Source organism: Corvus moneduloides, chromosome 28 (assembly GCF_009650955.1).
Source record: "Corvus moneduloides isolate bCorMon1 chromosome 28, bCorMon1.pri, whole genome shotgun sequence".
Classification (NCBI taxonomy): Eukaryota; Metazoa; Chordata; class Aves; order Passeriformes; family Corvidae; genus Corvus; species Corvus moneduloides.
This window is the reverse complement of record NC_045503.1, coordinates 277,726-291,935: the sequence shown is the minus strand read 5'-3', so window position 1 is coordinate 291,935 and position 14,210 is coordinate 277,726. Positions and strand designations below refer to the sequence as shown.

Genomic DNA, 14,210 nt, shown 5'->3' with positions numbered 1-14,210 from the left:
AAATGCTCTACATCTAAAGATAGATCCCAAGAAACATGTCCTTTTACTGGCAGCAATGTGCTCTGAAATGATATGGAAGAAGCTTTCCCTCTGTGGTTAATTTTTACACCAAGAAAACTAGCAAGCAGCAGTCTCTCAGTAACTGTAGGCAATGACAGCTCAGAAGCTGAAGGAATGTCGTGGGGGACTACAAAGGATCAGGTGAAGGGCTGAGCTGATCCAGCAGCTCAACACCACTAGAATAAGCAGGCCTCACTTGCCACACTCCCAATCACAATGTTTTAATTCTAATGGAGACTTGGACCCTTCAGTGAACCAAACCAATTCACTAATGTAAAGGAAAATCAATTTCCTGTAAAGCAAATCAATTTCTTTATTGCTTCGCGTGTTGAATTGGTGCATACAAGAAACAAAGAGCTTCAGGGATGGCTAAAGAACACTCACCCTTGGGCACAGCAAGCTTTAGCAATAGCTTCTGCTGTTTCATTTAGCTTCACCTTCAGTCAATAGTGACACATTCTCCCCAAGAAAAAAAGTTATTTTAAGGTCCTACAACCAATCAAGGGTCTGTCACTGCAGTCAGTGTACCAATTCAACCACTCCAGGGGCATGGAAGTGAGACAATGGTCAGTACATCTCAGGGTGATCTTTGGTTTCTTTGCCTTGCTCCAGCCCCTGTCCCCTGTCCTTAGCCACACAGCCCTGTCCCATCCCTTAAACCAGTCTGAGCACTCCTTTGGATTCTGTGGTAAAACATAACTCAGCCACTAAGTGGTTAAAAACTCAACCAAAAAAACTTAAGTATCTTCCTAGTTAATCTGGTTGAAATGGTTTGGTGCATGGTGAGCCAAGCATCACACCTAGAGAAGGTGAGAGAATGGCAGAAGCATGTGGAGACTGCTCAGCAGCCACTCATTGAATGAGCTTGCTGAACCACCAAAGATGGAATAAACAGACATAACACTTTGCATGTGGTACAGAGAGAAGGTCAGGCTTCCCTTTCCCAATTCCCACTATTACAAAAATTTTGGTCTTCACTAGAACCATTCACTTAACAGGCAGAAAACTATCTCTGCAATAAGCAAGGCAGTTGCATACTGCTCTTGTCAACAAAAACAGGTTATAATCAGGTCCAGCAACCAAAGCTGGTGCAAGTAAAGAGCAGGGCCATGCAAGCAGGTCCAGAGAGAGAGAACAACAACCCCTTCCCACAGCAGTTAGCTGGCTCCATGAGTTCACCTGCCCATGGAACAATACTCTTGTCACTTGGCTCTCATACTGACTCCACCACTGATTTACCATCTAAAAAGGTGTAAAACCTTTAACTATTTTATTACTCAACCCATTTATAGGAAGGATAATACTGATTTTCTCTACCTGGACTAGTTACTAGTTGCTCATAGTCAGTTTGATTAAACACTACATTAACTTTGGACAGTGGCAAGATTACTATGTTGATAATACCTCCTCAAATACATTCTTCCTGAAATCCAGATCCTCTTGCAAGCTCTGGCACCGATTTTCCAGGTCCACACGCATGAGTGTCTCCTTCTCCAACTGCTTCTTTGCCACAGCATGACCATCTTCAGCCTAGTAAAGAATTTTAAAGATAATTTTGTCTGGATTCCTATCTTCCATCCATAAACCTTTTATGGTCTTCATTTGATGTCTTTGGACCAGTTATCCACAGTAACAAATCTAATGTCAAGCCACTGATTTAAAGAAAACCAACCCACACCACCACCACCAGAAAGAAACACAATAAACAAAAGCCCCACCAAAAAAAAAAAAGAGTAAGTGTGTGTGTGTGTGTATGTGATATTTAAACCAAGCATATATGTTTGCATACCAGCTACTTAAAATGTAGGATTAGTTCAATACATTTTGATACAGGAGCCAAGGGTTATTAATTCCTCAAGCACAATATGTTGCACTTTCTTTTTCTTGCTAGCATGGTCCCACTGGGTACTCCAGCACAAGTGTAAAATTATGCAGGACCTTACAAAGGACAACATTTGATAACCCAACATCCCATGAGTATAGAAACACCAGAAATTTTTTAATAAAAGCTTCTGATGAGCAAAATGTCTAAAATAATGTGTTGATTTGGTTGTTTTACATAGATTTTTTACAATGTAGTTTTGTATCCAAGAGGGGCCAGGCAAAGGTTCAGCAGTAAGCAAGGTGGATCATTGATATTCAGACTATAAACTAACTGCAAAGAAAAAAGGGAATTTACACTACACAACCTGTCTTGTGCTGAAGCAAGAGAGCACTCCCTACCATACCTTAGCAAGCTGGGCACGCAGATCAGCCACCTCTGCTTCCAGACTGCGTTTCTCATTCAGGACAGTATTGAGTTCTGCTTCACTTCTGTGGAAGAGAACTTCCAGATCCTTGATGCGACCCTGAGCCACAGACAAATCTGCATCTTTCTTCTTGTAGCTGGAAAAACAAAAGTACATTATACTTATATGTGGGTGCACAGCCATCCTGAGCATGTCCTGGTTACAGCCACAGGTATTTTGTTATCACACACCTTTTATCAAGCCCAGCTCACCACTACATGGCTCCTGCAGTAACCTGCAAATGCTGCTGATCATTGACCTGGAACACCCCCAAAACAGTACCATGTGCAGCCAGTACCACGTTCTGTAAATGCATGGCATGGTAAAAAACATGTCATGGACAGACAAGGGAAAAACAAGTGGCAACTCCGGCAGCCAAGAGATGGTAATACACACAAGGTGCAAACAGTACTTTTGCATCTGGCAGCTACACAGCTGCTATCCTTTACTTTGGAGTACAGCTCATGAAGCAAAGTACATGCAATGGCCAAAGAGGCCTGAACATCCCCAGGGTTTTATATCTGATGTGGTCAAGCCTATTCCTCATTATATATTCCCACACAAAGTAGTAAAATAAAACAATCCACTACGGAAATGTGTTCACCTTTCAGGAATAAACCAGTATTTCTTCAGCAGCATTCATTACAGTCAAAGCATGTCCAAGTGCTTTAAATATCATTATTTGAGCTGTTATATCTAACTTGCAGATATCATCAAGATAATCTTCCTCCTGCCCACCAAGTATTCATCAGTCTTTTCAACTAACATAGTGACTTTCTGCAGCTTTTCTCAGCATGTATCATTATGTTATTAAAAAACTGTTTTGTTATGTGCTGTAATCCTTCCGTGTTGCTGCTTAAGCTCGCTGTTCTAGTCTCACACCACACGAGGTGCAGGGAACAATTTTTTTATTTTTTTCTCTTAAGACATCTCAGACCTAATTTTTCTCCTTTCCTTTCCTCAAATTTCTAATCTATAGATCTGTAGTTTGCACTGTGGTACGTAAGCTGCTTTTAAGGGCCCACAGAAATAACTTTGAAGAGAATTCCTACTACATATAGGCTCTGTATTCAACCTGCAACTCCAAACATGAAAGAAAACCATTACGTTTGCAAAGAGAAGAAAAAAAAGCTGAAAACTACTGCTCTAGATTATACAAACCTTAGTGACCAGCCCAAATGCTGAGGCTTGGTTCCCAAACTCCTCATCACTTGTACAGTCTTCTTGAATTTCTAATTTGCCTGAATTGGCTAGAATTATTTTACAAAAATCCTCCATTATGGGGTATTGGTGTGCTCTACATACAAAATTTCTTTACATGGTTCAGCGTGATGTGCACCTTTTTCTAAGTTAACACCTTTATTTTGTGATGCATGCAGCCTGTGTTTTCTCTCTGCATTTCATAGTGAAGATCTTGGAATTTGTTTTCATTTAACTGTAAACAATTTTTCTTATCGGTCCAATCTGTCACTGTGAATTCTGTTCTGCAACATATGTGCAGTGTCTTCAAACTCAGCAGCTTGCTGGAGGCATATAGACAAAACATGGCTTCTACTTAAAAGACATTTATTTAGCAGCCATCAGAAGGTCACAAGCACTGTATTACACATGTTGCAATGTAAAACAAGCCACTGTGCCCGTGTCACAACCAATCAGACCTGGGAGCCTTCCGCCTGTGCAGGACCCAAAGGGCAAATGCCACTTCACTCTGAGCATGAACAGCAGTATGTGCTCACACAGCCTCCTACTTCCTCCCACCTGCAGAAGCCAGGCAGCAAGCGAGTGCTTCCAGGGATGGGAATGAACAGAAGTGTTTGATGTACAGCTTGACAAAGAGCCATAGAGAATTCTTGACAGTGATAAGTAACTTTGGCCCCCCTCAAGGACACTAACAACATTGCAAGCCACTTTCATTCACATTTTTATTTTCACTTATAATTTCAGCCTGGCTTATTGCTTTCATGCAAAAATGTGACAGAGGTTTTACAAAGGTAAAACTGCTTTTGGGGGTCTCTGAGATGTTAAAAAGTTCCCAGAAGCAGTCAACGCATCTGGTGAGTGTGTCAATGCTTCAAGGAACACCACATTAAGGTAACTCTTGAGAGTTCTTTGTTTCCAGAAAGTGCCAAGTTTGCTCAAGGGAAATGTTTCAGTGACCACAGAATCACAGGATTGTTTGGGTTGGAAGGGCCCTTAAAGCCCATCTCATTCCACCCCCATCATGCTCCAAGCCCTGTCCAACCTGGCCTTGAACACTTCTAGGGATGGGGCAGCCACAACTGCTCTAGGCAACCCGTGCCAGGCCTTTACCACCTTCACAGGGAAGAATTTGTTCCTAACATCGAATCTAAACATACTCTCTTTCAGTCTGAAGCCACACCCTGCTGTCCTGTCCCTACACAGGGGGTAGGTAGCAGGCAGAGGAAGTCACAGCATGACATTCACCCCTCTCAGAGCTGGGAACGTGCAGCTCCAGCAGAAGTCTGCTACAACAAGCAGAATGATGACACCTGACAGATACTGACCTTCAGACCTGGCTTGACCTGGGGAAAAGTGATGCCGGTGAAGATACGAACAGACACTTCATGAACACCAGGACAGGAGACCTTCCTTAACCATGCCATCAGAGTTACCTCTGCTATCAATGAACGGAGCTTATTCACTTCACCAGATCTGGTTCAACAGTCTTGTGGGAGGATGGCGTTCTACCCAAGCAGAAGTGTTGTGCACCTCATCATCCATACCTCCTCCACTTACCCCCTCCCTCCAGCAGTCAAAAGTTTTGTCAAACAGCTGAAGATGAAAACACAAACACTGGAAGCCGTTACACAGCATATAGGACAGAACCATACCTGCTACAGAATAATATGAGAATGGCTATTTTTACAACAATATTTTAATTCTAGATTTAAAAATATGTCCCTACTCCTGATACAAACATCTTTAAAAGTTAAGCTGTTCCTTACATAATAGAAATGGTGTTCAAACATCCTAAAGATATTTAACTTTTTATTAAGTGAAACTACCCAACTGCTTTATGAACCTAGTTACAAACTTGGTTCGAAGGAAAAACTTCTACATTCACGAGTTGCATTCAAGGTACAAATAGCATATATATGTATGTATTGCATATGTTATAAAATACACAGAATCACAGAACAGGTTGGGTTGGAAGGGACCTTAAATCTCATCTTGTTTCACCCCTCCCATGGGCAGTGACACCTTCCGTTAGACCAGGTTAGCTCCAAGCCCCATCCAGCCTGGCTTTGAACACTTCCACACAGATGGGGCAGCCACAGTTTCTCTCAGGGCAACCAGTGGTTGGATGTTATGTTCTTCCCCCAGAGGGTGGTGGGGCACTGAACAGGCTCCTCAGGGAATGGTCACGGCCCCAAAGCTGCCAGAACTCCAGGAGAATTTGGACAAGACTCTCAGGCATAGGGTGGAATTTTGGGGTGTCTGTGCATGGCCAGGAGTTGACTTGATGGTCTCTGTGGGTCCATTCCAGCTCCAGATATTCCATGATTCGATGATTCAGTGCCTCACCACCCTCACACAGAAGAATTTCTTTCCAATATCCCATCCAATGCTGCCCTATGTCACCCTTGTCCTACCACTATCCGCCTTGTATAAAGTCCCATTCTGTCTCTTGGAGCCCCTTTAGGCCCTGGAAGGGGCTCAGAGCTCTCCCTGGAGCCTTCTCTTCTCCAGGTAAACACCCCAGCTCTCCCAGCCTGGTTTCAGAGCAGAGGGGTTTCAGCCCTCAGAACATCAGAACACATGGCTGCTGGGGTTTTAGGAGTTTCCCTTCTGTTTTCTTTTTCTGTTAAAGAATTTTCCCCATACATGTTGCCAGGGGGACAAATTACTGGGTGCTGAAGAAAAACAAAAGACCTGTCCACAGGGGGAGGGGTCCATCGGGCTACTCTTTTTCACCTGGGTTTGTGGGCTGTTAGTTCCTGGCGTTTGGATGGAGAGAGAGGCTTGAAGGAACTCGTCAGCACTGAAGACTTCTGCTTTTTCGGCTGCCTGCCTTCCTTCCTTCTACCGGAGAAACCCCGCGATCCCAAGCCCACCTTCCCTGCCCCGCTGGGAGCTGGGCCGTGGCCGCCCTGCCCCTGCCGTTGTTTCGAGCCTTCGCTGCGTTGTAGCCCTGCTCACCCTGCCTGCCCAGACCTCCGGGGGGTTCCCACCGCAGTTTGGATACATCTCGTCTGCCACCCGGGATTTGTGCTCGTCCCTGCCGTTCCAGCCTGCTGTTCCCGAGGGTCCGGCCGGACACCGGGATCGGCTGCCCAGGGTTTGTGAAGCCTTTGTTCCATCCCTTCCCGGGATCCCGGGGCACCGGTGCCGCGGGCTCCCCGAGCTCGCTCCGGAGCGCCCCCTGCAGCCGCGGGGGAACCATCGCACCTGCCCTGCTCACCGGGAGCCGCCAGCGCCCCTGCCGGCTGCGAGCGGAACTGCACCCGAGGGGAAAGGGCCTGACAGCCGAGAAGGCTGGGACTGGGTTTGTGATTGTTTGCTGTTACTGCCAGAGTTATTGCTGTTTGTTTGACTGGTTATACACATAGAGATATATGATAGTAAAGAACTGTTATTCCTGTTCCTCATATCTTTGCCTGAAAGCCCCTTAATTTCAAAATTATAATAATTCGGAGGGAAGGGGGTTGCATTTTCTTTTTCATTTCAAGGGAAACTTTTGTCTTCCTTGGCAGACACCTGTCTTTCAAACCAAGACAGTGGCCTCCTCTGGACTCACTCCAGCAGTCCACATTCTTCTGATGTTGGGTCCCCAGAACAGAACACAGTACACCAAGTGGGCTTGAGGGGGCAAATCACTTCCCTTGACCCACTGGCCACACTTCTTTTGATCCAGCGTAGGATACGATCAGCTTTCAGGGCTGTAAGTGCACACTGTTAGCTCAAATTCAGTTTTTGATCCATCGACTGGTTCTCCTCAGGGCTGCTCTTGATCCATTCCCACCCATCCATTCTGTGTCTGTGATGGGAATGACCCAACACATACGCAGGACCTTACACTTGGCCTTGTTGAACTTCCTAAGGTTCACACAGGCCCACTTCTCCAGCCTGTCCTGATCTCTCTAGGTGGCATCCCTTCCCTCCGGTGCATCAACTGCACCACACACGTTTTGGTTGGCTGTTCTTTCTCATTAGAAGGAAGTGCTTCCTGCCCCTTGCCCCCCTCACCCCTCAGACTCACGTCCAGTTTCCAGTGGGTACTCTGGAAATCTTACGGAGATTATGAGCTGGTGGCTCCTGAGATAATAGGAGCCAATAGGGAAACACACGTGAAACACCTCCAAGAAATTAACGGGCATTCATCTAAGAAGATGACACAGCCGACAGCCCAGCTGTATGTCTACACCAATGAATGCAGGGTGGGCAACAAACAGGAGGAGCTGGAAGCCACTGTGCTGCTGGAAAGCTGCGACCTAGCTGCCACTGAAACTTGCTGGGATGAATCGCATGACTGGACTTCAATTATCAACAGCTACAGGCTGTTGAGAAGGGACAGGTGAGGAAGGAGGGGTGGAGGGGTTGCCCTCTCCAAGAAGTGGATTGAATGTGGAGGGCTGTCTCTGAAGAACAACCATGAGCATTTTGAAAGCCTGTGGGTAAGAATCAGAGACCAAGGCAACAATGGGAACCCTTGTAGTTCTACTCCTGGCTGACTGATCAAGTGGAGCCTTTTTGCTCCAGCCACAGGAGGCATTGCACTTGTAGACTCATCCTGCTATGGGACCTCAACCATCCCAGCATCTGCTGGAAAAGTAGCAGGTGACCAGGAGGCTGTTGGAAAGCACTGAGGATAGCTTGTCAAGCCAGGTAATAAACAGCTCTACCAGATGGGATGAGATACTGGACCTGACGGTCACCAATACAAGTGAGCCAATCGGTGATGTCAGGACAGGAGGCAGCCTGGGCTGCAGTGATCATGCAGTCCAGGAGTTTGAAGTCCTGAGAGACATGGGTCAAATGAAGAGCAATGAAGAATGAATTTTAGGAAAGCAAACTGCCTACTGTTCAAGGAGTTAGTCAATAGCACCCCCTGGGGAACTGCCCTCAGGGACAAGGAAGAAGATCTTTTAGGAAATTTTCTAGAGCACAAGAGCTCGTGATCCTCAGGACTGGAAGGCAAGAGACCAGTATGGATGAGTTGAGACCAGCAGGTCAAACTAAAAAGCAAGAGGATAATGCAGAGGCAGTGTATCCTGGCAAGAGTATGGAGATGCTACCTGGTTGTGTAGGGATAGGGTCAGTAAGGCCAGGGTGCAGCTGAACTTGGCAAGGGACACCAAGAATAACAAGAGCTTCCACAGGTATGTTAGTCAGAAAAGGAAGGTCAAAGCAGGTGTACTTCTTTGATGAACAAGACTGGCAAAGTAATAACAGACGAGAAGAAGGTTGATGTACTTAACAACTATTTTGCCTCACCCTTCAATGGCAACCTCTTGAGTAGATGGACCACAAAACAGGAACTGGGAAGGCAAAATAGCTCACCCTGTAAGAGAAGGTCAGGTTTGTGACCACCTGAGAAACCTGAATATACCCAAGTCTATGGGACCTGACAAGATGCACCCCAGAGTCCTGAAGAATTGGCTGATGTAGCTGCCAAGCCACTCTCCATGACATTTGAAATGTCATGGCAGTCAGATGAAGGCCCAGGTAACAGAAAAAAGGGAAGCATTGTACCCAGTTTTCAAAAGGGTGAGAAGGAGGACTCTAGGAGTTACTGACCTGTCAGCCACACCTCTGTACGTGGGAACATCATGGAGCAGATCCTCCTAGAAGCTCTGCTAAGGCACATGGAGCACAAGGAAGTGATTCAAGACATCCGGTACAGCTTCTCCAAGTTCTGTTTAATCAACCTAGCGGCCTTCCCTTGTCCACTGATGGAGTCACTTCATCATGGAAGGGCTATGAATATTGTCTGTCTGGACTTCTGTAAGGCCTTTGATAAAGTCCCCCCACAACATCCTTCTCTGATAATTGCACAGGTAAAATTAGACAAAGGCATCAATGAAGAAAAGTAGTGGGCATATGCATAAATAAAAAAGAATTCAAAAATTCAGATTCAATTTGCCTTTTGTAAAGGAAGGCAAGGAACATAAGCAGGGGTAGGAACCCTGCACAAAAGGGCTCTGAGAGAGCCTTACTTCACCTCTGCCCAAAAAGGCCACAGCAAATCTGGTTACCACAAAACACTTTTGAGTTCTGTAGCATCCCTGCCACTCACTAGGGCCTTGGGAGACATCTCTGACTCTGATGTAAAATACTGTTTGGAGCTTACCCTTCTTCACACATCAGCAGCTCAGAAGCACTCAAAATACAACCATGTTTAAGAAATTATTCATAAATAAAATAGAGAACAAGACATTGAACACTGTTACTGTACAACAGCATCTTGAATACCGGCTGAAGTTCCAATTCTGCGAGCCTTCCTTCCCAAGAGGATACACTAAAACAGGAAAAATTACAGAGGGGATAAAATGTTGATTGAAAGCACAGAGCAGCTTCAGGAATAGAAGCAGTAAAATGTTTCCACTTGAAAAAAAGAGATCATTAAAGAGAAAAATCCTAGGAGATATGAACGAAAATACAAAAATAAAGGGATAAATGAACCAATGAAACTGGGCAGGCGGATTGAACAACAGGTTTATACAACACATATACCTACAATACCTACAATATGTAGGTAAGCTCAGAATCCCCTTGCTATGTCTAAGAACTCCACAAACAGCTGGTCTCAGGATACTGGTCACACTTTGAAATATAAACCTATGATGGCCATTATACAGAATCCAGCTGGACATCAGGAAGTCCCTTAGCTGAAAGGAATTGCTGAAGACTGGAAGAGTATTCCAGAGAACTGCTGCTATGCATGTTACACTCTTTTCTTCTCTAGATGAATGGTTTTCAACAGAGATCAATTAACAGGCTAAGTAGACCTTTGGTCTACAAACTACTCTAGAAAAAGCCTTGGGATGCTTCTTGTTGACTTACTAAGCAAAATTATATTCAATTATCCCAAACACTAAAAATCCTCCAAAAATGTTACAACATCAGTAACACAGTAAGAGAAAAAAAATCTAAACTAAACAAAATATGTGCCCCAGAATCCAAACCCTGGGAGCTGAATCTGCACTCACGTGGAACCCTGAGGTAGTGTCATCTGTCAGTATTTGAACAAGATACAGAAAGACATAAGCAGAAGTGCTTGCTCTGAAGTCCATTACACTGACAGAAAAACCTTGTTCTTTCCTAGACCACAGACGCTGCTACAAATCCTTGTGTTCCATCCAAGGCTCTTGGATGCAGCTTGGTCAGCTGCTCCACAAGTTGAAATTGTGCAAGTAGACAGCCCCAAGAAGGAACTAAAAGCAGGGTAAGCCTCAAGCTCCTTCGGACACAAACTAGGCCTGATCTCACCACCTCCAACCACACCCCGTGGCCTCCCTGGAGTATCTTCAGTGCCTTCAAGGCTTTCCATGCTCACAAACCCAGGTTTTGGGAGAAAAAAAGAAAGGTGGAATCTTCTTTTAAAGCAGTAGCTTGACTGTGTTTGGATCCTATGTCTTGAGGGAAGTCTATTATCTCCTGTCCCAGCAACCCAACCTATTCCAAGCAAACAACGGAATGACAGTGTTTAGGATCCCTTCTGGCCAGACTGTGGTGGCATCCTTAAATCTCTCCTCTGTAATGAGCTTGAAAGAGAGACAGAAGTAATAGTAGTGAATATAAAATTATGCAATAACCTACTCTTCCACTACACACAGTTCTCAAAGCAAGTTTGGCCTGAGAGAAGCAACATCTGACCATAAGCATAGACAGGGAAGCTTCAGTAATGAGCTAGATGTCAAGTGAACACAGCAAATCAGACAAAAAATTAAAAGTTGCATTTGCAAAGTCATACTTAAAATGTGGCCACATGACAAGCCAGACACCCTGAGAACACTCCAAGTACAACACAAACATCTCAATGGACTGGAAGGAATTTGGTAGAAGAAACTCTGAAGCTGAAGAAGAATTCAACTCTACTGCTATGAACTGTAAAAACAGAGAGAAACCCAGAAAACCAGGTATTTTTTCCTCATCTATCGCAGAAGACAAACAAAAAGTCAATTTGGTAGAATTGGTCATTGAAGTGACTGGTAAGGGGCAACTCAGTTGTCCAAACAAAGGAATGAGGGAGGTGATCCAAGGGAAAACACCATCACTTTACATGCACAACTTTCTACAACAAAGGTATTTGTAAAATCTCTTACGGCTATCAAAAGTCTAAAGAACAGGAATCAACTGGATTCTCATTACCTACCAAGTGAAGATACTTCTTACAAGGATACCTTAATCAAAACAGAGAAATATCTTGCAGAACACAAGAGGTGAACCAAATTCCCAGTTACTACTGTTGTTCTCTTCTGGAGTTTGCTTTAAAAGCCAAGCAAGAAGAGCACTTGCTATCCTGAGACAAGAGAAACAACCCTAAAGGCCACGTGATGCCAACTGCCATGCAAAATATACTATCCAAAATAAATGCCAAGACTGCTGGCCTGAGGCTTTGAAGGGGAAAAACAGTCCCAACAGGAACATCCCAGTAGGGCTGGGTGGGATTCACCTCACTGCACTTCAGGGGTTTTATGGCTGACCTAGTTACCAGAGGGGTTTTTCATGGTTGACAAAAGCTGAGCTAACCGAGTCCACGAACACCAGTGCACAGGTCGTCTGACCACATGCAGGCCTATGGTATTGGCTGTGCTTCAATAGGCTTTACACCGACTCACACAAATGCAGATGCCTACACTACTGCTATTTCATATTTGGACAGTTGTTTTAGGGCAAAGTCCAAAAATATCTCCGATAGCTGACTTTAAAAGAGGGCCCAGCATAGAAAATGAGTATCCAGTGATATAGCAAAGTTTACAGAGAAAACATGAAGTACTTTATCATAAATCAACTACCTAGTCAGGAAAAAAAAAGACAAGGGAGGGAAACACTTAAGTCCTTTTATAACCACTTAGTTGCAAACGAAGAGAGATGAGACACTTACAGTAGGCCTGTAGTGGCACCAACAGATTAAAACCTATTTTATGGCTGACAACATTGATAAAAAGGTGATGTACATAATGACCCGCTCAGGAAAAATCTGTAATTCCCAAATCTTATCTATTAAAATAGGTACCAAAATTAAATTAGAAGCAAAAATTGATTTTTTTGCCACCACATATATTAATTTTAAAATGAAGTTTCTACTGCTAAACAGTATTTGATTACAAAAATTCCCATGGGAATTGAAATAATGGCTACTACTTGGCTTCAGGAACTGGTTCATTATGCTAGTTCTCTGTGAAGCAAACTGAACAGCAGTTTTTAAAAATTTAATCAGTACGAGGTCTTTTCCCAGCACATTTGCATTGTAGCATGATGTATTTTCAAGGCAACACTGCTTCCATATTCCCAAACTGCTCATGGCTACCCTTTCCCTTTTCTTCCATTTCTCCCATCAGTCGTACAGTGAACCAGGCTACAAAAATGATGAATTAACCCTCCTTGGATGGATCAATTTTAATCAAGATCATTTTCTCAATCCAGTTTACCAAGCAGCTGCACACACGCGTGTCCACGTAAGGGGAGGTACAACAGGACAAAGCAGGCACAGCCATTTGTTTGAGCCTCAAATCACATGATATTCATCTTACATCTACAAATACACTTGTGTATATTCTGCTGGAATTACGTGCTCTGACCAGCTCTACCAACAAGCTGAAGGATTTTCCCTGTGACAAGCCAGTATCTTCTCACTGATCTGCTTCCAAAAGGCATTTTAAGAAGCATCATTTGTATAATTTCCACAGCAAATATATATTAAAAAAAAAAGGAATACTCTCCTCACCTTTTATTGAACTCCTCAAGTTCTGCTCTCAGTTTTCCTATTTCAATTTGTAATCTAGCCCTCTCTTTGGCAGTTTCATCCAGAACTCTTCGAGCATCAGCCAGTTCAGACTCATAGAGACTCTTGATTCCGCTCACCTAAGGGGAAAAAAAAAATGAGAACATCCCAACGACTATCAAAGAACTGAAACATAGGACCAGGTTACCCATAAGTTTCTTTGAAAAATGGTGTACGATATGATTTCTGCCGTTTAAGAACAATCTATATTGAACATTTTCAATTAACGAGCAGTCCCAAAGATTTAGTTTTTATTACGATTGCAACAAAACATGCTATGTTTGAAATGTGCAAGCCTTCCCAAGAGATAAACTGAACTAGATCAGTGCACCCTACAATCTCGGCTTCAATTATTTGCCCTTATTCCCAATACTGCTGCTTTGAGAGATTGTTTTAAACACTTGAGGACAATTTGTGGACTATGAGGCCAAGGGCCCATTTTGACTCTGCTGCTCTTGCACTACAAAGCTACGGAGAATCTGAAACCAGATGAACTACAGAAATGTGAACTGTTCAGAAATGAGCTTCCACTCTTGTTCTCTACCTCAGAGGATAAAGAACTACAGACTTCTCCCTGTCCCAAAATAATATATAATCAGTGACACAGACTGTATGAGGCACCTCAAAGTCTTCTATACCTTTATATTTTTTGGAACACAAGATTATTTGAAAGGTGTATCAGCTAAAATGTACAGACCATGTAAAATTGCTGCTTTTGCTTCTGTGAAAGGATACCAGAACAACTTTCAAAGAATCACAGAATATGCTGAGTTAGGCCTGTCAGGAGCATCGGGTCCAACTCTTGGCCCTGCACAGGACACCCCAACAATATCACACCGTGCCTGAGAATGTTGTCCAAATGCTCCTTGAGCTCTGGCAACCTTGTGAGCACT

At 43.9% G+C, this 14,210-nt stretch overlaps 1 protein-coding gene across 1 annotated transcript in view; it reads right to left on the bottom strand.

Annotated features, from left to right (window-relative positions):
* LMNB2 (lamin B2) overlaps window positions 1–14,210 on the bottom strand; it is a 37,157-nt gene that overhangs the window by 14,940 nt on the left and 8,007 nt on the right. Inside the window, exons 2-4 of the mRNA XM_032092956.1 lie at window positions 13,261–13,397; window positions 2,289–2,445; window positions 1,465–1,590 (exon numbers count right to left, since the gene is read on the bottom strand). Of these exons, the coding sequence (XP_031948847.1) occupies window positions 1,465–1,590; window positions 2,289–2,445; window positions 13,261–13,397 (420 nt within the window). The remainder of the gene's footprint in view (window positions 1–1,464; window positions 1,591–2,288; window positions 2,446–13,260; window positions 13,398–14,210) is intronic.